The following is a 26,800-nucleotide window of genomic DNA, read 5'->3' as shown; positions in this document are numbered from 1 at the left end:
TTGTTATCGTATAATATTTATTGAAACACAAAACTGCAATACATATATTAAACCAACACAAACGAGAAAAGAAATACTGTTTAATACTGGCAATTAAGCGAACATTTATCCACGCGAATATGACTCAAATATATTGTAATAATAAGGAGCTCGAGCTGATACTATGAGCATCGTTCCGAGTAAAGTAGGCCTAATGCATATACGTGTGTCGTCGTCCCAGTTTATCTTGTTCTGTCCGTACCGGCTAAATGCATATACGTGTGTCGTCGTCCCAGTTTATCTTGTTCTGTCCGTACCGGCTAAATGCATATACGTGTGTCGTCGTCCCAGTTTATCTTGTTCTGCCCGTACCTGTTTATCGGGGATGTCGCTTTCCGCCGTAAGTGGGTTTGCGTTTAGAAATCACTTCATTAAAACGAAACAACTTCATAAAGCGGAAAATGTCGTTCCTGATTAGCCTGTGCGCACTGCACGGGCTATTTCGGGATGACACTTTATGCCCCTACTTAATTAAGCTCAGTTTTCCCAGAACGAGTCTTATATGATGTCTTGCCTTTTTGGCAACTGGAGTTTAACTTTATACACAAACACATTTATCTTTTAAAATTACATAGCTCACACACTTTCTAAATTCTAAATTAAATGTTTGCGTTCTGTTTGTTTTTACTATGCCGCAGAGTTGTATACGATTATATTTATCAAAGTGTGGATACCATGTACTTGATTATAACACATTTGTACAAAAAAGTATATGAAGTATAGCAACATATCATTCTTTAATGTTTTAGAGCTAATTTTATCGATATACAAAAACAATTAAAAACTATAAATTAATACATGAAACAAAACTAAAAAGCAACGTGTTGATGAAAAAATCGTAGACCAACGACACAGGCAGAAAATATGTAGATTTTTTTAATCTAAGCATTTATGCCAAAAAATGTTCACAAAGCGATAGTCATTTGAAAGCGCAAAAAAAGTTCGACAGTATGACCTGTCTAGTGGGTCGTGTGGCTGCTCTGTAAGTATTATGAAATTTGTATATTTTTTAATTAAAATGATGTTTACTTGTGTTTATATCATATATTGAGGTTTATCAAACAAATATAAATAGCTACGTAGTTTTATTTTTATTTTACATTAGATAAAACAATTCTCCTTTGCAGCACACATATTTTTTTTTCCTGAAACAGTTACTTATATTTTCAGAGATTTTCATATATTTGTTGGCATAAAAATATCACAGTATTTTGGATAAATATCAGAAAGAGTAAAAACTTATTATGGATTTTGCGTGAAATGCTTTAATGTAAAAAAAACAACACCCGCTCTTTGCTCTCTCATCTTATTAATAATTGGTAATTTTCATGAAATAATAAAGTTAGATTATATAAACAGACAACCTGTTTATACTTTTAATAGCGTTATTTCACAGAGAGCTTTGTTTGAGTTCGTAACAATTCTTGTTACTCCAAATTATCTAAATTGTTTATTTGGCCGAAAAAATAACGAGCTTTCAATACAAAGTGAAAGTTCAACAAGTAAACATATCACAGTCACCACATAAATGATACATGTAAAATAGAAAAAGAAAAACGTATGATACATATCGTCTCACATAATTTAAACACCGCGTATGGGTTTGTTGACCAATTGTCTATACAATCTTTTGTTATAACGGCAAGAACACATGACCGTTAGCCTCCTCGCAAAGTGAGAGTCCGATTACGCAATGCCCACCCTCATGGCGTCCTCCACCTTCTTCAAGGTCATGCAAGAGGCAATCGTACTGGCAATCTATAAATATACTTAAATGGTAATTTTCAAATTTCACAAAAAAAGAAATAAAATGTTGTTTTTGTTTGGTGGCGTTGTATAACATAGAGTTTTAAACAATATTGTGACTATTAGATAAAGTACTCAAAGTCCAATATTGTTTGTTTGTAGAGAATATTGAAGCATGTTCAAAACAATTAACTCTTGCAGTCTCTACAGAAAACAACAAGAGAGAAACAACTCCGCATTGTGCATAAAAGTACACTAAGGAAAGGATGGTAAGTACGTAACTGTGCATGAAATATCATGCACAGTTAAATCTCATCCAGCATTTATTCATATGTCTATAATAAACAAAGGCAAGGCATACGAATATTGGCCAAGAAAATCGAAATTTAAATGCCGCTCTAAAGTCACTTATAATATCAAGCACAATTGTATAATTCACATGTTGTACTTACAGATAAAATGTGTCAGTAAAGATTAATCTTTGTAACACGTAGACTAGTAGTAATTATATTACCTTCAAAACATACGAATAAAATGAACTATGTTCTTGAAAAAACTGGTCTTAATACATGTGTGAGTAAAGAGACAACCCGTATAAGCATGTGCTGTCCGCACAGGCAAATCAGGGACGAAAGATTCCGCATTAACTGGATTTTTTCTCCGAAGAGTCGTCATTTAAACAACAATTCAATTACAGCGGATGTAAATTGCACTGGCTAATCTTGGACGACATTGTGCGCTTATAAATTAAAAGTTTTTCGAGCGAGCATTCAAGTATAGACTGCCGTATTTCAAGCTACAAACCAACCTGAACAAACAGGACGGAGGCCAGGACCGAGGCCCAGATGGGGGTGTTGTCGTGTACCCAGGTCTCCATGGCAGCCTGACACCCGGTCTGGCAAACGATAACATGGGCATTTTGTACATGTATATGTATAGGCTGGTTATTCATCATTTCGTTCTTAAACTGAATAACTAAATACAAAGTAGCAGAATGAATATATGAGCGTTCATAAACAATTGTGATGTGTACTTCTACGATTATCAAACAATAAACGTTTTGAAAATATAGTAATTACTGCTTTATGTAAGATTATGTCCTTGTACAAAATAAATAATATACACTGTTGTACTATAGTGGTTAAATATCACGATGCAATCAAAGTTACTTTCAATGTGGAATTAATGGTTTCAAGAAAGTGGTTTCTTTGTTCTGCTTAGTATGCAAAGAACTGATATGTGAGCACGGAGCTGCGGAGGGGGAGGGGGGTATTCCAAAGGCATTTAGAAGAGACTGACCGAAGGCAAAATACAAGAACAATATGTCGGAATAGGCATGTAGCTTTTGATATATTCGAGCACTACCTTAATCGGATGAAAATAAATCTTAATTCTCACGGACATTCATAGCGATGTGTTTGGCAAACGTTTTCGATGCACCACAATAAAGCTGTACACATTAAGAACGCCGTGTGTTAAATTTACTTGCAAACTGACAGCGGATGAATATATTTTGCAATGAACAACGTTACTTCATTTCTAGGTGCATTCCTAGGTAGATTATTTTTATTAAGACGTATAATATAGTACGAACTTTCAACACTTGAATTGCATAGCTATCTCATACCTGAAATATGGAAGTGGCAACATTTTCTTCCCCAAAGCAACTACTCGGGACCGATCCAACTCCGTAGTCTAGAGGACTGCTGTACCCGCAGCATTTTAACTGATACATTAAACAAGTATGGGAATATAACAAAATTGACTCAAGAGGCACAAATCTGGCTTGCGTGAGTTTGCCATAAAATGTAATGCACGAGATTACCGAATACATGGGTAACTTACTTTAAGCTGTAAAAAATAGAGGCTAACAAAACACAGTAAACCGTGTTATTTGTCGTGTTGCATTTTGTTTTCAAAAACAAATTATTGTTTTAATAAAGCTATGAAAAATTGCTTTATTTATTTGAATCAACTGTTCAACATTGTAACAACAGTGTAAAATTAAGCAATAGTAAGGCGTTCACGGGGTTCGTGTGTTATCCTGCATGTCAACACTGATTCGCCCCATGTATACATGTGACGGTGGCTGCACCAGTTACTTAGTGTCAATGGCAATTTTATTAAATATCTGTATAGACAAAAACAATATGTTCTAAAAAAGCAAGGACACCCATTCAAATGACACATTCAATACGTACCTCTTTCTGTATCTGCGCCTTTGTATCGCTGTTTACTTCATCCCAAAGGTGTTCAGTCACTGTAAACACCTGAAACACGTTAAGTTAAAAAACGAAGATGTACATACAAACAAGCGGTTGAACATCAGAATGTTAATAAGGTGTCATTTAATATATAAAATATAATAGACTTCTTCAAATAGTATATATCTGGAATAATCATTAAAAGACCAGAGGAAACGTTTCACAAGTTTGTTTCTAAGACGTGAACATGTAACATATTTTCGCATTATTCTTTAAAGTTCGCGATATATCGTCGGAGTTCATTTACATAATTGCGCGGGAAGTCACGTGTTTACACATACGTCATGTACTGTAAACACACAGAATACACACGACGCCTATTGCTCATGGATACATGATATGCTTAGGCTATTATTTTGATCAAAAGGTCAAACATTTGAAAAGTCTGGAGGCCAAACGAAAATAAAACATTAAGAAATAATTTCTTAACATGTTGTTACCACACGTCATACACTTTCAAAATCTTAATAATTTGTTTGTTCTTGATTTCCAATCTTGTTAAAGTGATATTATGGGCATCTAACAGTTTATAGGTGTCTATCGCAACCGTTGTTTATTGTTGGTGTTTTCACTTCATATACACTTGTATTTGTTAAGGCAGCATCAACATACTAAAACATTATCCCGGAAAGAGAAAAATAATGCATTTGAATATCAACCGTACTTTCGTTTTACAACTGATCATGCATGTACGATGTGATACTATATTTAGTTTTAGTGCAGATTCGTTCATACGACACAAAGACACAATTTTGTTGTACGGATCATTTCGGCTTACAGGACACGGTGGGTCACGTAAGAATATCGAATATAAAATATATTTTTATAAACAACTGGTAGCAAGATGAGTTGCAGATAATTGGTCAGAAACCACATTTAACTAACTCTTTTGACCTGTTAATTCTTTTCAGCTCATTTCAACAGTGAAAAATGCCCATAGTATCATTTTAAATTATCACGATCAATTATACCGATCAATTCACCATAGAATAAGAAGAAAACAGAACATTTTATATGGGTACAAAACCGAAGAACCGTTCATGAATTAGCTATGAAAACAATTTGAGGTGATTTGAGTGATAGTTATAGTGTTGCTGGTTTAAGTGACTATTGTTTTTTCAAAATGAGAGGTTTGACACGCCTTTAAAATGGTCAAAGCCCTCGATGGTTTGCATAAACAGTTTTAAGGCGTTGACTACAATTTAAATCATTTTGTTAAGTGCTGTGATCGATGCGTTACCGTGCATTGTGTAGGCAGTAAGTAAATTAGATACTAGACAAGCGGAAGGTTACACAAATTATTATAAAAAAAGTGTTCCTTACCTTTCATTTTTTCGTATATGTGCGAGCGAGCAAACATTTTATTTCAGTCGATGTGAATAAAACGTATGTCTCCAATTATAATACATTTTTTATGAAAACAACAAAATCGTTTAAAACATGATACTACCTCATGGGCTTACACGTGACATAACGCCCATGGCACCACCGACATGGTCGCCAAAGTTCGCAAAATATCATTATTACTGGTTCTATACTGTTCGCACAAAAAAAATCCTTTTCGTTGCATGTCATATTGGGAAGAATACGTTTTAAGCACGTTTGTGATTGGCATCGTGTGGTCAGTATTACAACAAACTTACCTGGTCCTTCATCACTCCGGCAGCAATACCAATACCAATGTCCACAATCAAAAGAAATGTTAGAAGGCCGATGTACTGAAACAATCAAATGTTAATTCAATGAATGATTACACTTTTCAAGAATGCCGTTATATGTATTTTTTTAAGAATTTTTTTTTAAGAATGTGCGCTTTGTATTCAAACAATTGAATTAACACTCAAGACAAGGTTTTTGAAAATAATATCACTTCGTTTATCTATAACAAAGAAGTGGAAACGCTTTTCTTCGATGATTTGAAAAGAAGTGTTTTAATAACATCTGTATTAATAGACGCCTTTAAGTTCTAAACCATGAATGACCTTATAATAGCACGAAATATTTCATTCCAAATGTCAAAGTTCTAGTCACCTTGAAGGGCGACAGTTGATTGTTTTCTTGCAACATATATTTGTTATGTTAGTTTATACATTTAATGAGCACATTCTTTGATTATGACTAATAAATTGAGCATAAATCAAGAACACATAGTGTATGCCAAATATAAAATTATGTTGATACATTTTATTAAATGAAAGAATTTATTTAATGAAAATTACTTTCCTAAAATGAAACAAACAGCATCAACGTTAAAATTGATATAATCGAATTTATTTTCTCATGTGTTGTATCGAATATGTTTAAAGCTGAAATGTTTATTATGTTAAATGCAAAATATACATGAAGTATGTTACTCATCGAAGTATTGATTTTATTCAAGCAAAATAAATGCAACCACTGTGAGTGCCTGGTATTTTATTTACACCACGAAGGGATGCGGGTAAATTAATTTGCTGTGAGAATTAAATAAATACACTTAATAATATATATGCTGTTAAACAATTGATTGTATAACTGTTCGATACAAATTAAAAAGTAGTATTCTTCATAAAGATTGCACATGACGAATCATAAATATGTCCAATGATTGAATCATCAAGTTTTAATATCCGTTAAAATTCCTGTAATACTATTGAATTTTTCTTATTTTGCGGTAACAAATAATCAATACTCTTGTTGTGCAATTACTCGCATCAGAATTCTTAGTAATTTTTATTGGCCGATATACACCAAATCCAAAAATATTGTTCTAACATGATTTGACAAGTAAATTTGCAAAATAAGTAAGATACTGTGCTAGTTTGTTTTCTCAACAAACATCATGTTTACGTATATCGTCTATTTTTATATCGATCAAGTGAGCCTCGGTCTGGGAAAACTTGGTTTAATGCATGTGCGTAAAGTGTCATCCCTTAAAGACAGTGTCATCAGCACAAGCGCACCAGGGCCGACGCTTTTCGCGTTTATGGAAGTTTTAGTTAAAGTGAAGTCTTTACTTAATGGAATTCCGGTGTAGGCCGGACAAACCTGTTCGGAATGCTAATCTGGGATGCCACTTAACCCATTTATGCCTAGCCTCTAGGAAAAAGGCATTGGCAAACAGCGTAGACCCAGATGTAACGCCGCATGATGCGGCGTCTCATCTGGGTCTGGCTGTTTGCTTAAAAAAATTGTAAGAAATATTCTAAATATAGAAATAAATATACTATACATCCCTTATTTTGGAAATAAATTGGTTAAATTTAGATGGATGGGAGTGTCCACTAGACATAAATGGGTTAATATTCACTGTGTGGACGTAAATCTAATTTGTTAAAAAAAATATATGTCAAATGGCGTAATCGTATATCCTCCCATAAGTATGTATATTTGATGTTACTGTATACACACGTACAAGTAACATTGACCCGATTTGAGAATCGTATTCAACAATAATGTTATCAAGTATATTGAAAACAACCAAACACACAACTTCCCAAACGCAGCCTGTTCTTTGGACGTAAGGTGTACCCCACATGGTGGTGTTGCCGTAACACTGTATATCGCGATGAAATAAGAATACTCAACGTTATCGCGATACTCTTAACTGTCCTAGCAGGATTATTTAGAGCACTTGAATTTATAATCACAGTAACTCAGAGATACATTCGGTCGTCTATTCAAGTATTATCTAGGATGTATTCGGTATTACGGGTACTTCACGCGGTATTGTGTTTAAAGAAAAATAGTAACGAACGGAATGTAAGATGATTGGCACCTTGGCATAAGATCAAATCGATGACAATGAATTCCCCTTAAACCACAGAACCTGGTCTTTTTTTTGTAAAATGTTCCTTGTTTCAAATGTTTAAATACTATTTGAAGTGTTTGTCTTATCAGAAGTATTTGAATTGATTAAGCCATGACAGATTCTTTCACTGAACGTTGTCGTTTTTATTCGCATATTGAAAATTTATTGCTAGAGATAAGTATTAAACATGGGTGTTTCACAAACCCAGTGATATATTACTTCTTTAGCTCTTACATCAGAACGATCTATCAAATACTATTATCAACAGATACATGAGTAACATAGGTTCGGTATAATTGTGTAAATAATAAGTGTAAGATCGTCTCCCAAAACGACGATATATGTAGTAGCTGCGTTGATTCTTAGACATCATTACAGTTCGTTCATTTTATTAGATCTATTAGGATTAAGTATTTTAGTATTCGATTTGCGACTTTAAGAATGTTATTTGAAACGGTAACCATTCTTGGCACGTTTGGCTAATACATGTAAGGTATTCATCTCCTCAAAAAATATTAATCGATCACAGAAACCATAAGGAAATTCAAAATTCAGATGTTTAGCCAATGTAGAACAGAGAATTGGAAGGAACAAAATTTAGCCGTGCGCTGTGAAAATGGGGTCTAATGCATGTGCGTAAACTGTCGTCCCATATTAGCCTGTGCAGTCCGCACAGGCTAATCAGGGACAACACTTTCCGTCTAAACTGGATTTTTGCTAAGGAGAGACTTTCTTCAAACGAAAAATATCAAACAAGCGGAAAGTGTATTCCATGATTAGCCTGCGGACTTCATGGTGAAAAATTCACCAACAGAAACAAACAAAACAAAATGTCATATCATTCTTGAGAACTTGGTAAAGCAAAATCCATGGATCAATCTTACTACAAGCGTACTATGTAGTCGCTAAATGTTTATGTATGCATTCAAATGTACATCGATAATTTATCTTTCCCTTAAATTAGTAAAAACGAGTTTTTTGTTCATATCCAATTTGCATTAAACTTTAATATTTTTTTGTTATCTTTCATTCCTTTTAACAAACACTTGGATACTGACATAGGCAGTTCGTATATTTAATCTGAATATTACCACTAACATGGGCAGTTTGACTTATTTAAAACATGAAATGTCTTGACATATATTCATGAATAAATAGTATTAACATCAGAAAAAGTCCATTGCCGTGGTTCGGGAAAGTTTATCTGGCGAGAAGGTAGTCATATATTTCGGCACTGAGTTAGGGCATGTAAAATGTTAATTAACAATGTATGAGTCAGCTATATCATTCTTATTCTTACCGCTTTAAGGCAGCACGTGCTCTCGGCACATCCTCCAATGCACCCCAGCAACCCTGTCGTATACGTAATGTAATAAATGCGCCTCGCTCTTGGAAAACGGGGTTTAATGCATGCGCGTAAAGTGTCGTCCCAGAATAGCCTGTACAGTATGAAAATGCTTATCAGGGACGAAAAAATCCGCTTTGTATGGAACTTCTCGGTCAAAGGAAGTCAGTCTCTTTGTAGCAAATATCCATTTAAAGCGAAGAGTGTCGCCGTTTATTAGCCTGCACATGCAAATCTTGGACGACACTTTACACACAGACTTTTAACCACGTTTTCACAGAGCGAGACTTACATATTTTATATTCGTTTACAAGGTTTATGTCAACGGTCGGAGCATGGTAACGGGTTTGACATGGGACATTAATAGATTATAATAATGATGATGGAGATGGTGGAGACGATGAAAGAGATGATGAGTAGGCAGAGTTGCAAGGTGAAACATAAATTAAATTAATTATATACTCATTAATGACAACTAAAGAAAGAGAATATGCTTTAACAATAAACTTTGCAGTCTTCCTGCGGTATAAATTCAATATATGACAAAACCTTTGTTCTGGGTAAAGATAAATGAACACGCCGGGTATGCGAATACTTCGTTTACGGATGGCACTTCACTTACAGAGAACAACAAACGCCACGCGCGAGAGGTGAGTTCTTCAGCTTTTTTGTATTTATGTTCTGTTTATTTGGTTTTTAGACACAGAACATTGTTTGGGTGATTAATGGTATAGCACTTCGTATTGCGAAGAAAGAAATTCGCGGAAAAACGGTGAATTATTTAAAAAAAACGATAAAATTTCATCGATAATCAGCATGAATTGAATGATCAGTACATATTTAAACAAAATAAACATACTTGGAAATAAATCAAGAACGTGCTTTCTATTCGAAATAAAAGATCAATATATCCAGTAATGTTACAACATGTTACATTTTAGTTTACTAATGTATTTGAGAAAATTCAAATGTTTTAAGAGTCGCATGCACATTTTTCATCTGCACTTCGTTTACCGATCATCTAAAAAACAATGGCACTTCGTTTCCTGACATCTAGACACTTTTTTCCAGATATAACACACTCGTATTTTTTTAATCAAAAATGCAGAATTCGCTGTGGAATACTGTTAAAGTAAGCAGGCAATAAATAAAAATGTATGTACTTAGTACACAAATAAAAAACGAATAACCGAAGCATGTTCTTATCCCTTTGAAATATGATTATGATTTGGTATAAATGTGAAAGATAAATGTTAAACAAATTGGATATGTCTAATGAGTAAAATCTATATGACCATATATTTTAAATTACGTTCTAAGCGGTTGATCTAAAGCATTTATCTTTATGTCCAAATGAAGGTACTAAGGCTATTTTCTTTTATATTAGATAGCATGTCATGAATAATCACTCTGCTTAAACTGCCTCTCAGAGATTAATATCAGCAGCGATGCAGGTTCGAAATTCTATTGGAACTTTTTGGCTCAATGCCAATAAACGAAAATAGCAATAAAAGAACGGGCGGGGTTGATTTAATCACACGATAGTGGTGTAAAAATTATGCATATCCGTCTTTTTTTAATATAAACACAACACATGCTGCCTATGAAGTTCTATCCAATATAGCACCCTAAACTTCGTTTGTGTGGGTATACTAAGTACTGACTCCATAATATGACATTTAAACATTTTATGTACGCATTCCTTTTTTTCCAGAATCAGTTGATTTTACGATTTAATTTTAACCGTGATTCTTAAAACTCAACCAATACAGTGATTTAGGGTCAGGTGAATCGCACTTCGAGCAAACGTTAGCGTTGCGTAAAGGGAAGTGCTCCCTATAAGCAGGGCTCAAAATACAGGGAGTTTTACCATTCTCTTTTTAATTTTGTTGCTACGCATAAGTATCGTCTTGATGATGCGATTCAAATAAGCACAACCGACATAGGATTTTATGAAGAACAAATGTGTATTTGCGTCATAAAGACCCATTCACTACCGTTATCTAGAGCCCTGCTATAAGTAAAATTAAACACGATTGTGTTGATTCGCATTATCCGTACACATTTATTTAATAATAAATATTATCTTATTTGAAAATTGCAATTATAATAAACATAGTATAAATTAATAGTCATGTGATTTTTGAAAAATATATTTTAAAAATGTTTCGTATGAATAGCCATAATATAAATAAATGCATTTGAGGTAGAAGATAAAACTCAGTTATTAGAGTGCCCGCTTTGTTGAAAGTCTCCGTAATCTGAAGTGCCCTTTATCGGTAAACAAAGTGGCTGCAACTTTATGTATGCCACCTATTACAAAATGTACTATCTTTGTTTATATTTCATTGAATGCTATCAAAATTTCAGTATTTGAAGCACAGTGATTACTCTACATGCTGGAATAGCAAAAAATTTCTTGCAATTATTCTAAGTAGTTATATTTTGTTAAAATGTTTACTGTTCATCCAGTTTATGCTGTTTTCCGATCAAATTTTCTATTTTTTGGGCAAAACTGTTCCATTCTTCCGTGAAATTGTGTATTCCCAATACAAAAGGATACACCATTTATCAACTCGACCATGTGTCTTGTCTTAAAAACTAATCTTTAGGATATAACTTTAAATAAAACAGAGGAACTTACCCCTAGCGCGTGGCGTTTGTTGTTCTCTGTTAGTGAAGTGCCATCCGTAAACGAAGTATTCGCATACCCGGCGTGATGAAGTCATGTTCTAAGAAGATATCATCTGACACGTCAGTCTTGATATTGTTATATAAATCACACACAAGTAGAAAATGTTTCTCAATCTCTGCGGACGCTAGATCACAAAACCTGTTATGTTTACGTTAAAATTCGTCGGTTATAGACGAGGACTATACGACGACAACAAGAGCGGCATCCACAGGGATGATGACAATGATAATGATGTTGTTGTTGATGATGATTATCTTGTTGATGATGGTGGTGATGATGATGATGAGAAGGAAGAGGAGGACGATGATGATGATGATGGGGTTTCTGCAGCTCATTTTGTGATGATTGTGCTGATACTATTTAATGTGGTGGTGTTACGCCTACAGAAACAAGATAGTCGCACTAAATAGCGATTATACTGACCGGTAAACGGAACAGTAAAGCAAAGGGTACGCTATGTAAGAAAGTCGTGTTACCTATTATTGTCAGAAGAAGACCGACCCCAAGGAATGAATACGTGAACACCTAAAAATAGTAAGTAAAATTAATAAAGAAGTTACTTAAATTAATAAAACAAAAGAATATCCATATTAGTAATATTTTTATGATTAAAGACATAATTATACTAAAATAATAATAAATAACAATAATAATAAGTAAAATTATTTTTGAAATTATGATGATAATAATGATAATAATAATAATAATGATAATAATAATAATAATAATAATAATTATTATTATTATTATTATTATTATTATTATTATTATCATCATCATCATCATCATTATTATTTACATAATATATCAGTGCATTGTTTTGAATAATTTTCTTTATTTGGTTTTTAATGATGTAGAGCACACTCAAATTTATTTTCAGCCATAGTTTCTACTGACCAGACTTCCGGATAGGAAGTTGCTGACGTTTCCCGTGGTGACGAGGATCCAAATGCCATACCCGAGGGTGGCCAAACCCACCAACTGTAAGAGATCGTAAATCAAAAAATGTCTTTAGATGAGTCATGTTCTGAGAAAACTGGGCACAATGCATGTGCGTAAAGTGTCGTCCCAGATTAGCCTGTGCAGTCCGCACAGGCTAATCGGGGACGACTCTTTCCGCCTAAACTGGAATTTATTAAGAAGGGACTTCATTTAAACGAAAAATGTCATAAAAGCGGAAAGTGTCGTCCCCGATTAGCTTGTGCGGATTGAACAGGCTAATCTGGGACGACACTTTACGCCCATGCATTATGCTCATTTTTCTCAGAACACGACTCAGATAATGTCTTAAGATTCGTAAGAAAACTTCACCAACTGATTAGGGTCGATTCTAGAATCAAGTTTTCGTGGTCTATAAACGTGATACAGTAAAACATGTCAGGAAGTCAAAATGCGCAATGTGTCAGGTCAAATTAGGTATTCAGAGTACCTTTCTCGAAAACTGTAAACATATCGATAGTAATATTTTACGTGCGCTATGAAGCCACGTAAAAAGTCATAGTCCATCAAGTATAACTAAAATAACTAAAATCAGGTTTACAAAATATATACTCACAGCATAAAGTGAAACGAATTCCAGGCACAGCAAATGTAAATAACTTCTTAAGTTCGAAATACACAATACGAAAAAAACAGTTTTCTTTCAATCATCAGACAGATTTTAAAATAAATGCGTATTACCTAAGAATGCTACCGGTGTTCGAAAGATATGAGATTAATACAAATAGAAATGCAAATAACAATACAACGTTTTTCTTAAACTGTTTTCTTCATTTTTTTCAGCCAAAAGACACTGATCAATAACTGTATGTCTCCAGAATCAATAATAGTTATAAAAAATTAATATATTCACAAACACATGTTCAAGCTGCACAACGGCGTATCTAAGTCATAGATGTCATTTTAAGTGCTGCTTTCTTTTATATATGTGTTTATATAAATACCAGAAAATTTCCACCAATTAATTTTGTAAGATGTCGAAATTGCCCGAACCCATGTTGCGTACCAAAGAGAACCCTGATAAATGTTGAAAATACACTTCGTACTGAAAACAATTTATATATTAAAACTTCTAGATACTTTCAGATGTGACAGATATGAGCAATTGCAAAAACGGAGCGTGGTTAAAAGAAGTACGTTAAAAATGGATACAACAGACTGGTTCTTAAGAAAGCAAACCAAGTGGATAGATGTAACAAACAGTTTGCACCTCATTTCATTGCTATTAATAAATGATGGTACATTACATTATTGTGATGATTGAAAAAAACGATCATCTGTAAGTATATTTACAAATAATTTTATATAGAATTCAAACCAACTTTAAACAGCGCGCTATAACCTTTGACCTGTAACGCTGTTTTTGCTACCCGTAGCTGTCTTTGCTGTCCTTTTATGTAAACATGTGCTATTAGTTCTTAACCCATTTATGCCTAGTGGACTCTTCCATTCATCTAAATTGGATCAATTTATTTCCAAAATTAGGTATGTCTAGTATATTAATTTCTATATTTAGAATATTTCTTACAGACATTCCTTTAAGCAAACAGCACATACCCAGATGAGACGCCGCATCTTGTGGCGTCTCATCTGGGTCTACGCTGTTTGCCAAGGCCTTTTTTCTAGACGCTAGGCATAAATGGGTTAAACATTTTTCCGTATTAGATCGGTAAAACAAAGGCTCAGTTTATACGTACTTGTTAAAAGATACATAAATATATGTTTCACTTCTTCAATGGAGTAAGTAAATGAAAAAAGTACAAACATGGCTACCCCCAAGCAAGCAAACGGACATAACAATTAAGTAACACTTCACTATAATTTTCATTTTTATGCAAACTAGTTGTTCTGTGTAAGGTCGATGACACCGATCAAACGGTCTCGAAAGTAATTAATTGCAAAATTCGCCGCAAACGGTCCGTTTTATAAGCGGTATATTTGGTAAACTTGTTCTTAATATTTGTACAAACTGCTTACTTCATTGAAGATACGATTGCGTTGTTTGTATACTTGCAGATTATACAAGTAATACGCTACATACCACGTTTTGTCCACACTCGAACTTTGGTGTATAAACAATATCAAAGCGCCGTAAGAAATCAACAAAATGAGCAAGGTCGTAAATAACTCGTAATTAAATGTCAAAAGTCGAGTGATCATAAACAAGAACACATTTTGTTCGAAAACATTCTAAATTAAGGATCCATTTAGAACTACGTAATACTTTCATACCTACATTGAATATTTCTACGGATATTCTTAAGAACTGACACATCTTCAAAAAAACAAAACACCTTTTTTTTTTAATTCTGCTTACTCGTTGATTGCAAAGTTGTTTAACAATTTTACATCCCACGCGACTTTTAAGCCTACTAATAGCTTCTATTGATGTTGCCCTTGCAGACAATAACAACTTCAACTATTAAAAATAACGACGACAACAAAAACAACATGCACATGCCCAATCACCTCGACATGACATCACAAATCGTCAAAAATAATACGCTAGATGGCGAAACAAGCTTGTGTTGCTGCAGATCTTATACATCTTTATGCTGGTGTTGATTGTATCTTTTGTATGAAACAGAATGTTTTCTTGTTCAAACAGTTATTTTGCCTCAGCATTTTTTCCTGTTTAAACCTTTATACAGTTATATTTCCTCACCATTTGTACTTGTTTAAACCTTTCTACGGTTATGTTACCTAAGCATTTCTACCTTTTTAAACCTTTAAAGAGTTATGTTGCCTCAGCGTTTCTTCCTGTTTAAACCTTTAAAGAGTTATGTTGCCTCAGAATTTCTACCGGTTAAAACCTCTATAGAGTAATTTTGCCCAGCATTTCTACCTGCTTAAACCTTTAAAGAGTTATGTTGCCTCAGCATTTCTTCCTCTTTAAACCTTTATACAGTTAGGTTGCCTCAGCATTTCTACCTGTTTTAACCCTTATAGAGTTATGTTGCCTCAGCATTTCTACCTGTTTAAACCTTTATAGAGTTATGTTGCCTCAGCATTTCTATTTGCTTAAACCTTAATGCAGTTATGTTGCCCCAGCATCTCTACCTGTTTAAACCTTTATACAGTTATGTTGCCTCAGAATTTCTACCTGCTAAAACCTTCATGAAGTTGTGTTGCTTCTGCATTTCTACCTGTTAAAACCTTTATAAAGTTAGGTTGACTCAGCATATCTACCTGTTTAAAGCTTTATGTAGGTATGTTGCCTCAGCATTTCGACCTGTTTAAACCTTTATAGAGTAATGTTGCCTGAGCATTTCTACCTGTTAAAACCTTTATAAAGTTATGTGCCTCAGCATTTCTACCTGTTTAAACCTTTACACAGTAATGTTGTCTCAGCATTTCTACCGGTTTAAACCTTTACACAGAAATATTGCCTCAGCATTTCTACCTGTTAAACCTCAATATAGTCAATTGATAGCCGCCAGAAAAAGGTCGACACTAGGATGTTTAACGCTCTCGCTTACCGAGTATAATCATCAGACAATAGACGAAGGAAACCAGTAGGAACAGCTTGCAATCTACATCCGAGTCAGTAATCTCCTTAATTAACGCGATATTTATGTCTTATGAATGATTGTTATTATATGCCTGATTTTAATCTACTAGCCATATTCACGAGTAAAAATTACAATGTTGGTATACACATTTTATAAACAACTTTTACGTACGTCTATTTTAGACCTCTACTGCTAAATATTGTTCACGTATGTCCTTAATATCCACAATACACTTTGTAGCTTGAATACACTGATGAGCTTTTTTGAGTAAAATTTCAACTTCTTGATTCAAATCAATACATGTTCGAACATTAAAAGGTTTATGCCATATTATTCGAACATAAATATAAATTCAGTAAATCCGGACAAACAAAGTCTTATTCATTAGTACTTCAAAGCAGACATTCAAATTGTCTTTCCGCGCACAAGTTTTATTATTTTGTGATGAATTATGCGTCGTCAATTAAGTTAACGATTGTTAAATTTAGGATGACAATTCATATAATACTCGTTCTGGGATAACTGGGCTTAATGCATGTACATAATGTGTCATCCTAGATCAGCCTGTGTAGTATGCACGAGCGTACCGATGAAGACACTTTTTGCCTTCACGGCATTTTTGTAAAGAACATAATTAATAACAACGAAGAATTCCATAAAGTAACGACACCTACACACATGCATTAAGCCAAGGTTTCCAAGAGCTCATACGTATATTATAGTTTGTAACTTGCACTGTTGAAACCTTACTTATTAAAACGTCATATATGAACAAACAAGAGATTTGTTAGTCGGAAACACAATGCCCCCTATTGCGCCGCTTTGAAGCCATCTATTCAACCTTTGACCTTGAAGGATGACCTTGACATTTCACCACTCAAAAATGTGCAGCTCCATGAGATACGCATGGATTTTAAATATCTAGTTGCTATCTTGTATATATTGCAAAATTTGACCTTTGACCTTGAACTTGATGGACAACCTTGACCTTTCCCCACTCAACATGTTCAGCTCCAGGAGATACACATGAATGCCAAATATCAAGTTGCTATCTGAAATATTTAAAAAGTTATGGCCAATGTTAAAATTTTCGGACGGGCGGAATATTTGACATTTGACCTTGAAGAATGACCTTGATTTTCACCTTTTACCACTCAAAATGTTCAGGTCCAGGAGATACACATGCATGACAAATATCAAGTTGCAATCTTCAATATTTAAAAAGTTATGGCCAATGTTAAAGTTTTCAGACGGACGGAATACTTGACATTTGACCTTGAAGGATTACTTTGACTTTAACCTTTCACCACTCAAAATGTTCAGCTCAAGGAGATACACATGCATGCCAAATATAAAGTTGCTATCATCAATAGTGAAAATGTTATGGCCAATGTTAAAGTTTTCGGCCGGACGGACAGACGCCATATATTAGACATTTGACCTTGAAGGATGACCTTGACCTTCACCTTTTACCACTCAAAATGTGCAACTCTATCAGATGCACATGCATGCCAAATATCAAGTTGCTATCATTAACAGTGAAAAAGTTATGGCCAATGTTAAAGTATTCGGACGGACGGACAGACGCAATATATTAGACATTTGACCTTGAAGGATGACCTTGACCTTCACCTTTCACCACTCAAAATATTCAGCTCCAGGAGATACACATGCATGCCAAATATAAAGTTGCTTTCATGAAAAGTGAATTAGTTATGGCAAATGTTAAAGTTTTCGGACGGACGGATAGACGCCATATATTAGATATTTGACCTTGAAGGATGACCTTGACCTTCACTTTTCACCACTCAAAATGTGCAGCTCTATGAGATGCACATGCCTGCCAAATATCAAGTTGCTTTGTTAAATATTAAAAAAGTTATGACCATTAAAGTGTTCGGACGGACGGACGGACAGACATACTGACACACTGACTGACGGACAGTTCAACTGCTATATGCCACCCTACCGGGGGCATAAACAGGAACTTTTCTCGTGATATTAATTATATCAGACAAACAGAACCTCAAACAAACAACCCCACAACTATTGTCTACAGAAATATTGCTAACGTTCATATATTTCTATTCAAAGCAAAGGCAATAAATGTACATACTTATTTGCTTTTAATATATAACAATTAGCAAGTATAACATTTCAAAGCGCTGAAAGATTCTGATTTTTACGTTTATTGTCACACAAATAAAAATGTTAAATAGATAACAAATACATAACTAAAGTGTTAAAATTTAAACGTAATTCCCGACCTGTATTAGGTCATCGACCACGATCCATAGGTAAAGATGGTTATTTGTTCTGTTTGATAGATGATAAGTGGTATATTTGTTCCTAATATTTGCGCAAACTGCGCAATTCATTGAAGATAAGATTAGTTTGTTTGCCAATTTGCAGATTATTCAAGTTACTAGCTATATATCTTATTGTGTCCACATTCGGACTTCAGTGTAAAACGTTCATCAAAGCGCAGTAAATTAAATGTGTTTAGTAAATACTTGTTTCATAAATCTCAAAAGTCAGGTAATAGAAATTGAAAGTTGTTTTGACATAATTTGCAAGCATTTTTGACAAAGGGTTGATTACATATTAAATTAAATGTATAATAATTATTATATTGCTACCTACATTTTATACTTCTACAATAAATAGCCTTACTTATTGATAGAAAGCAATATTGATTTTGTTATACAATGTTGTTTCTAAACAGTTTACACGCCAAACACGAGGCAATGATCTTCTTTTCTTGCTGGTAAAGAAACTAATACTTCAACAACATGACTTACAACATACATACGATGATAACAACCACCTTAGCATGCACGATTAAGCTGGACATTAGCGACACCAATCGTCAAAAAAGCGATTAGTTCCAATCTAACACTGCCCGTAATGGTAAATTGTTGTCGATTAGGAGTTGAATATTAAATGAATTTCTATCACACTGGCATACTGGTAATTGATCAAATTAAAAAAGAATGATGAAATTTCTTTAACCAGGAAATTCTACACAGGACTAAACTTACAAAAAGAGTAAAACTATATCGTAAAGTTTTTGGTTTATCATCAATCGAAATCGATAAAATATTCAAGCGTGTTTATTTAGTTTCTACTGTTATTATTTTAGATTAATTTATATATGATAGTTTTGTTATTTATTTATTTATTAATCTGTTTTTAATTAAGTAAATACATTAACAATTTTCTGTAAGCATATTGATTTCTTAAAGTAAAAAAGGTATGTAAGCTCGGCAGTTTTAAGCGTTTATACTCATTATTGATGCAATAGATCCGACCCAAAAGTAATAAAATCATTACGATGATGAGCAACGTTCAGGCGTACAATGCGCAAACCAACAAAATACCCGCGGTTGGAAAATATTGCGATCTGAACAGTCAATACGTCCACACGGGTATTACCGTATTATTGACATTATATATATTATGATTATTTTATACAACATCCATGTTAAAACGTTTCTATGAACAAGACAAGTAAATGCATTTGTATATGACGCTTTGCAAATACAATTAAAATGAGATTCGGTAATTTTCATTGAAACATTAAACATCAGCATCAACAGCAACAACATAAGTATGTCGCACTTTAAATTCACACCTCTGTTGCTATGAAACTATTCGTCGAAACTATTTAAGTGCCTAACGCTGGTGTGCAGTTGTATTCCTGTTTCGTCATCTTGTTTCAAATCAATTTACGCTCGACAATCTTAGCGCATTAGGCACAAAATGCAAATATCAATATATTCAATACAGACGATTTAACCATCCCTGCTTCAGCAAGGCATCGAATACGATATTAAATTTGTGATCCCGTGTGCAAGCGTTGTTACGTGGTGATTTGGGTTAGGCATTTAAACGAAATAGAATGAATATATCTGATCAATGACGGTCACGAATTTCAAAATATTTCAAAGCGTCATTCATAAATAAGGACGTAACATTTTGAGCATAATTATAAAGTTAATTTATTTTGAACGAACAAACCAAGAGTGTCAGATTGGTATCATTTTATACGTTACGTCAAAAATGTAAAGCAAAAATGGTTTCATAATATTTATGTTATATCCAGATACATTTATAACATCCATATCATTGTTTATTTGTGTAAGTATTCAGTATTTTAACTTAAAACAAATAGTTTCAAAGGATCAGCTCTGTATGCACAAGATAACAGTGTTTACGTAATGACAACAGCAGCATTGGAGCGTGTGTTTGTTTACTTGATTGTGTCTGAATTAAAACTAAGCGGAAAGTTGTGCACACTACCACCACTGTAATTCGCTTTTGATACTCGCGGTTAAGTTAAAAAAAATAATCTTTTCATAAAGAAAAGTTGACTGAGTTAAAAATGTACTTTTCACTTCCTTATATTTTTACCTATATTTCTTTTAACTGGACATTGCATTTTAAGTTTTGAAGCGAATACACTTGATTTTAAAGCATGTTTCATTACTAATGCGTGCTTAAAGTTCAGCTAAAACGTCATAACAAAGTCTTCTAATTTTAACGATATACATAGCAATACCGTGTTGCGCCAGACCAAGCTAAAAAATGAAATATTCCTTGACATGGATAAAAGCAGATATTTTCGTAAATCACATGCTTGAAGAATATTCAATATGAATGGGTATTTTGACAATACCGAACATTTAATATAGGACAGATCTAAGTATGCATTAAATGTAAAAACTCTAAAGCTTGTATTCTTATATTAAATACATATCACGAGCTGTTGAAAAGAAATACATAAGGAAAGTAACTACCCAATTGTTACAAATATTATGGGTTAACATAAGTTTGCAATTCGTAAGAGTTAATTATATTTATATCTTTTTGTATAACATGAACATATGGAAAAAAATCAATGTTTGTAAAATAAGCAGCTCTTATTTAATACAAATAAGCAAATCAAATCGTTATTACTTTCATTTATTTATTGAATGCTTATAGAATCGTAATCGTATCAATAACTCATGTTTAAGATTGTGTAAGTAAATGTACCTACCCACAAAAGAAAGTTCAAAAGAAGGAATATATTCCCACAGCATCCACCAACCCGTTTCCCCATTCTTACATATTGTTAAACTGAATGATAAGTAAGTAAAACGCCTCAATATGAAGTCCACAGTTCGTTTTCTTCCTCTATTTGTTTGAGTGTAACCGCTTGAATGCCAGTGCGCATGCGTGAGTACCCCATCAAGATAAGCGGATTATGTCAACAAATGACGACAGTTCAAACAAGGGTTTTATAATTGATGAAATCGTCGAGACGACTGAGCATGTCTTATCACTCACTGCATAAGGCGTTTGAGGGTATCTGTAGAAGATAACCAACTGAAAGTGTTTTTATAAATAATTTTAATTAAATAAATTGCCCTGTTTTATCATATTTGTTATTTTTTATTATATCGACTAGTCATTGAAAGTGTTGATTTCACACCATTATAAGATGCTAGACGACACTCGTAGAATTAAGAGCTAAATCGTTCGTAACCAATTTAAACGACATACGACGCACAGACAATAATACATCGAATGCAATTTCTTTTTATATTACATCACAGGACAAAATAATCATTTGAAGCTAAAATGCTTGCACACTTATGTTGAATAACTTGAGTTTTTATTATATTTGTTTTAACATCAATATTAAACTCTAGTTTTATTTGTTCGGTAAAGCTGTTTAACCTCACTTCTGACCTTACCTGTGTCCAATAAAATTCAAATACAATTTCCCGCAGCTAGACACGAATGAATACACTCCATTTATTCCATTGGCTGATTTGAGTATACCACCAGAATATTGGGAACATGTCCGCGTCTTTGTAACAATGTTTAACTGCATAATAGATAGAACAGTTTTACACTCAACTCTCGACATTAATACAGTTTGTGCGTGCACCTTTTATTTTCAGAGGATTGCCAGCGCAAGAGCGTTTGTACTTAAAGGCTATGTTCTCATATTTAGTACAGACTTCCATATTCCTGTCAACATGTTAACATGTAAAAGTATAAAGAGCAGTGGAAGCGTGGCCTTACTTTAATGTATTGCATTTCAACCCGCGAGGTATCAGGGTCAGTTCGCGGCCAGGTCATCGCTGCGTCTTCACGACTACCTCAACAATACCATGATAAATATTATTTTTGATTAATTTAACAAGAATTATTCCACCATATTGACTAATGTATTAAGCTTGAGCGCGATGATTCTCGAAACTATTAATAATCGAATCAAAGCAATGCCCGCCAGACCACTAAAACAGGTTTGTTCGAAGAACGCGCGTATAAATATATAAAATATGTACGGATACTTCGCGTGTGGCCGGTTGACTCATATGTTTTAATTTCACTTCCATTTTTCTTTTGGTTCTATGTTTTGTATCTATAGGTTTATGACCATTTATATGTAATAATGTAAAACAAGCCGCGAAAACTCCGCGTAACATCCCGTACTGCGTGTGATGCAGCTAAGAACTGCACAGAAAAAGACATACGCCATCCTTGATCTCATTAAATTTTATTGAACTCTTTACCTTTCACAAACTCAAACCACAATCAACGCCGTATATCTTTTAAAAAAATATTTCTTGTTGCTATTAAACTGCTATGTGATTAAATCAACCTAGTTAAGATACTTCTGTATATACATTACCACGGTGCCTATACCACGTGACTTTTTCGGATCTGTGTTGGAAGAATAAAGCGCGACCCAGTTAACATATTTAAGGATCTCTTTTGCAATATTTAACCATTTTTAATGGAATAAAAAAGTGGAAAGCCCGCTCATTCGTAAGAGTTTTCAATATGTATCATGATCTTTTTAAACAAATAAGTATTGTGTCAGTAAAGTGCAACCGCGCGTTTGAACGGTTAGACAAATGTCGGATCAGTGTGGGGACTTCATATGACAAACGCGCCGTTTCACTTTACTGAAAAAAACAAACTTATTTGTTTTGAAAGATCATGATACCTATAGAAAACTCTCACGAATGAGCGGTCTTTCCACTTTATCCCATTAAAAATGATGAAATATATAAAAAGATATCATTAAAAATGTCAACTAGGTCGCACTTTATTATCCCAACACAGATCATAAAAGGTCATGTGGTATAGGCACCGTGATAACTTTTCGGCGCAAAACCATGTGCACTTCCACAAACTCGACCATCACTGATTGTTTTCGCCGTTCATTAACTGTTTTTGGTATACCGTGCGTTTAAAATCCCTTTTTGTAAAGTCGGTAAGATTCAGTAAAGCAACTTTTTGCGATATTTTAACACGTAAACGAGACTAAACTTGGTTAAATCGATTTTAGATAGTAGAGTTCTTTGAGTGAATATAGAATTGCACAGGGATTAAACGGGGTATGTTTTCGTTTACCCCATCAGTTTCCATAGCATTTCGGTTTTTGCATTATTAGCGCACATATTGCATGGAAAGCGAGAGGCATTTAACTCATACGTAATTCTTAAGTCACTCACAGATTCAAAATCAAGAGTACAGAGGTTAATCTCGTTTTTTTTAATCTATTACGCTCTTTAAAATAAATATGGTAAATAAGATTTTAAAGCCCCCCATATTGTCAAAAGAAAACTATATTTTTTCTTTGGATATTTTTCAGTTGAACTTGCAATCTGCTTTAAACGACTTGTTGTAAAACTTTAAAACAGTACTTTTGTGCGACCTTCTATCTCCGCTTAGAATGTATTTAACAGTGTTTACAGCTGAACTTGCTTTTAAATCAACAGCTGTTTTTGTACTATGAGCACCAAACACTTCAATTACACCTGCACGAATAATGACCGTTTTCACCCATCTGGATATGGCACTAGTACTAACCGCACGATATGATTTTACATGGCCTACATTCATGCATCTTCATCTTCACTACTTGGATTCTTTAAATAATATTTTAAACAATATAAATACAAACTATCATGTCAGGAGGAAATTCTTTCCTGTGATAAAGTTAACATGTAATACCTGGTCGGTTTTCTTTAATTAATACTTCGAACTGTAAAACAAACTAAGAACTGAAAGTGTGCAACTTATTTAAATTTAACAGATGTTTTATTTGCTGTCAACCTGCAGTGTTAAGTACCATGAGCATAGTTACCTTTAGAGTCAAATCCTTAATGTAAAAGAAAAGTTGTTTAACAGGTAAAAGCGTCTAAGCAATTCTTACATAAATCCCACAACAGTGGGAAGCGTCCTAGTCGTGAATATTCCCAGCATGATACTAAGTGATGATAACCTGCTCTTGCAGTATTAACGATCATATTTTATATTCACAGTTCAATCTGCAATTTTAAAACTCCATGACTGCATATACATAAAATGTATCTAGATGTGTTGTCTAAAACAGTATTGTATCCATGTCGATGTATACACGTGACATTCGGGCTTTGTTCTGCTACGCCATGAAGATGTTAGTAGCATGTTCCGGCAATCAACGCATTCTGTAATCATTCAAGACACTTTGCATGCAAAAAGTGTTCTTTATGTGACATTGGATGTTGAAGGTCATGATTCGACGTAACAAGAACGTTCTTCATCATGGTAAAAACTAAAGAAACACTTATGTCGCCTTGTCCATTTCTACTTTGCAAATGCAGCGCCTGGGGAGACTGAAATGAAAGCTAAAAGAAAAGGTAACTGTGAGAAAAAAAACAGGTTTTCCTCAATGTAAACTACATGCATCTATGTTTAAACAATAATGCAAAACCCTGTTATTTAACAATTATGTGAAAATGTCCATATAAGGCATTTGCCACAGGGAGCATACATTTTAGAAAATGTCTTCTTCAAAACCTCAGTTAATGCAAACCTTTACTTGCCATTCCTTTGCAAATCACTTTAATAAACATTGGACAATAAAAGATGGACAAAATATCATTGCCAATTTCGTCATTTGTTTTGAGTCTTTTCGACACTCCAACAAAACAGCTTGTGGGCTCTTTCCCAGTTGCAACTTGATTGTTATACTAATCACGAGCTCTTTTCTGAACACTCAAGCTCTAGATGAAGAAGTTTGAACTTTATTGGCCTTATCAATTCCTAACTAAATAAATCATTGTCTATAGTACCACATGCATTCGTAGCCATGGTGATCGTAGACATTATAGAATAATGTTGCGTTCGCAATGTTTAAGTTAAGTGTTGCCCCAACTAATTTTGACAATATGAAAACTCAGAAATCACTCAGTATTAGACAATTTATGTGCAAAATGGGTTTAAAATATCCTTATTTGTAGTTTTGAAACTCAATGATAATAAGTACACAAAACTTTACTGCAACATCGGTAACAAGCAAAGAGCGTTAGCATCACATTTACATTTAACCTGTACCGAAGCGAGTTGTCTTCCTTCCTTAGATCTAAACGTCACAGGTTTTTTATATATGCGAATATATCAGATATTGGCTTCATGATACTAATCCGATATAGTTCACTTGTGAATATAAAAAGTGTACCATATTTTATTCACACAAACGTCATCATGGAGAAAATGTAAAAAACGCCCGTCTCAGAAAATCTATCTATGATATTAAATCCTATCAGTTAATTTTTTATTTTTTTTCCATTTACAGGGTATTTTTATTGTTTGATTAGATTTTCAAACCTATTCTGATTATGGATCGGGAATATAATGTTCAGATATTCTAAAACAAGTTCAAATTCAATATAGCAAACAGTTCCTTGGTGTCAATAACTCAAGAAGTATTATAGTTAGATTTTAAGTTCATTCGTGCAAAGTATACTTGCATATTCATTCTGAAATGCTATATAAGTCAAGTGATATGGTTTGCAAACGTATCAATTTTAAATCTAGTCTGTAGTAAATGTACTCAGTGTTGAAGCATTTAATCTTACACAAATGATGTTCAATTTCCGTTGATCGTTAAAATTATAAAATGTTTATGTTAAGCAAAAAAACTACAACAATACCTTTTTGTCAAGTGGAAACACACTTATTTTTACGATTGGTCTAATGCAGAAAAAAATAAAGAAAAATATAGTTGGCACAACGCTCTTCGGCATATATTATGCTTTTGAAATTTAAATTGCAACATTTACGTGTCTAAATAGTTCTTTTTGCAATTCGAGTTCGGCCTCTCACGTGTAGGGTATTGAAATGGAATTCTTGTAACGTTTATTTCCACCTCTTTTTCGTGTTCACGTAGGCGATATACTTTTTAACTTATATGCGTGTAATACATTTTTAAACCCACTTACCCATGCAAAGAGTACCGGTAAGTAGGTTGTTCATTACACGGACATTCGCGTGTGGGTTTTGGTAATCATTTACACGATACAATAACAAATACGATGATCAATCATAATTATAACAGACACAAACAAAAGTATTGCGTAA

General features: G+C 33.7%; 1 protein-coding gene across 1 annotated transcript; it reads right to left on the bottom strand.

The window, feature by feature from the left end:
- On the bottom strand, positions 1-21,600 carry LOC127861964 (CD63 antigen-like). Its single transcript, XM_052400755.1, has 9 exons — positions 21,432-21,600; positions 12,777-12,860; positions 12,356-12,404; positions 9,140-9,192; positions 5,693-5,767; positions 3,987-4,055; positions 3,413-3,511; positions 2,594-2,680; positions 1-1,797 (listed from the first exon to the last, which is right to left on the bottom strand). The coding sequence occupies exons 1-9, from the start codon at positions 21,492-21,494 to the stop codon at positions 1,726-1,728; spliced, it is 651 nt and encodes a 216-aa protein (XP_052256715.1). The 5' UTR covers positions 21,495-21,600; the 3' UTR covers positions 1-1,725.
- Positions 21,601-26,800: the final 5,200 nt, after the last annotated feature.

This window comes from Dreissena polymorpha, chromosome 16, assembly GCF_020536995.1.
Source record: "Dreissena polymorpha isolate Duluth1 chromosome 16, UMN_Dpol_1.0, whole genome shotgun sequence".
In the NCBI taxonomy this organism is placed as follows: Eukaryota; Metazoa; Mollusca; class Bivalvia; order Myida; family Dreissenidae; genus Dreissena; species Dreissena polymorpha.
This window is presented reverse-complemented; position numbering and strand designations above follow the sequence as displayed.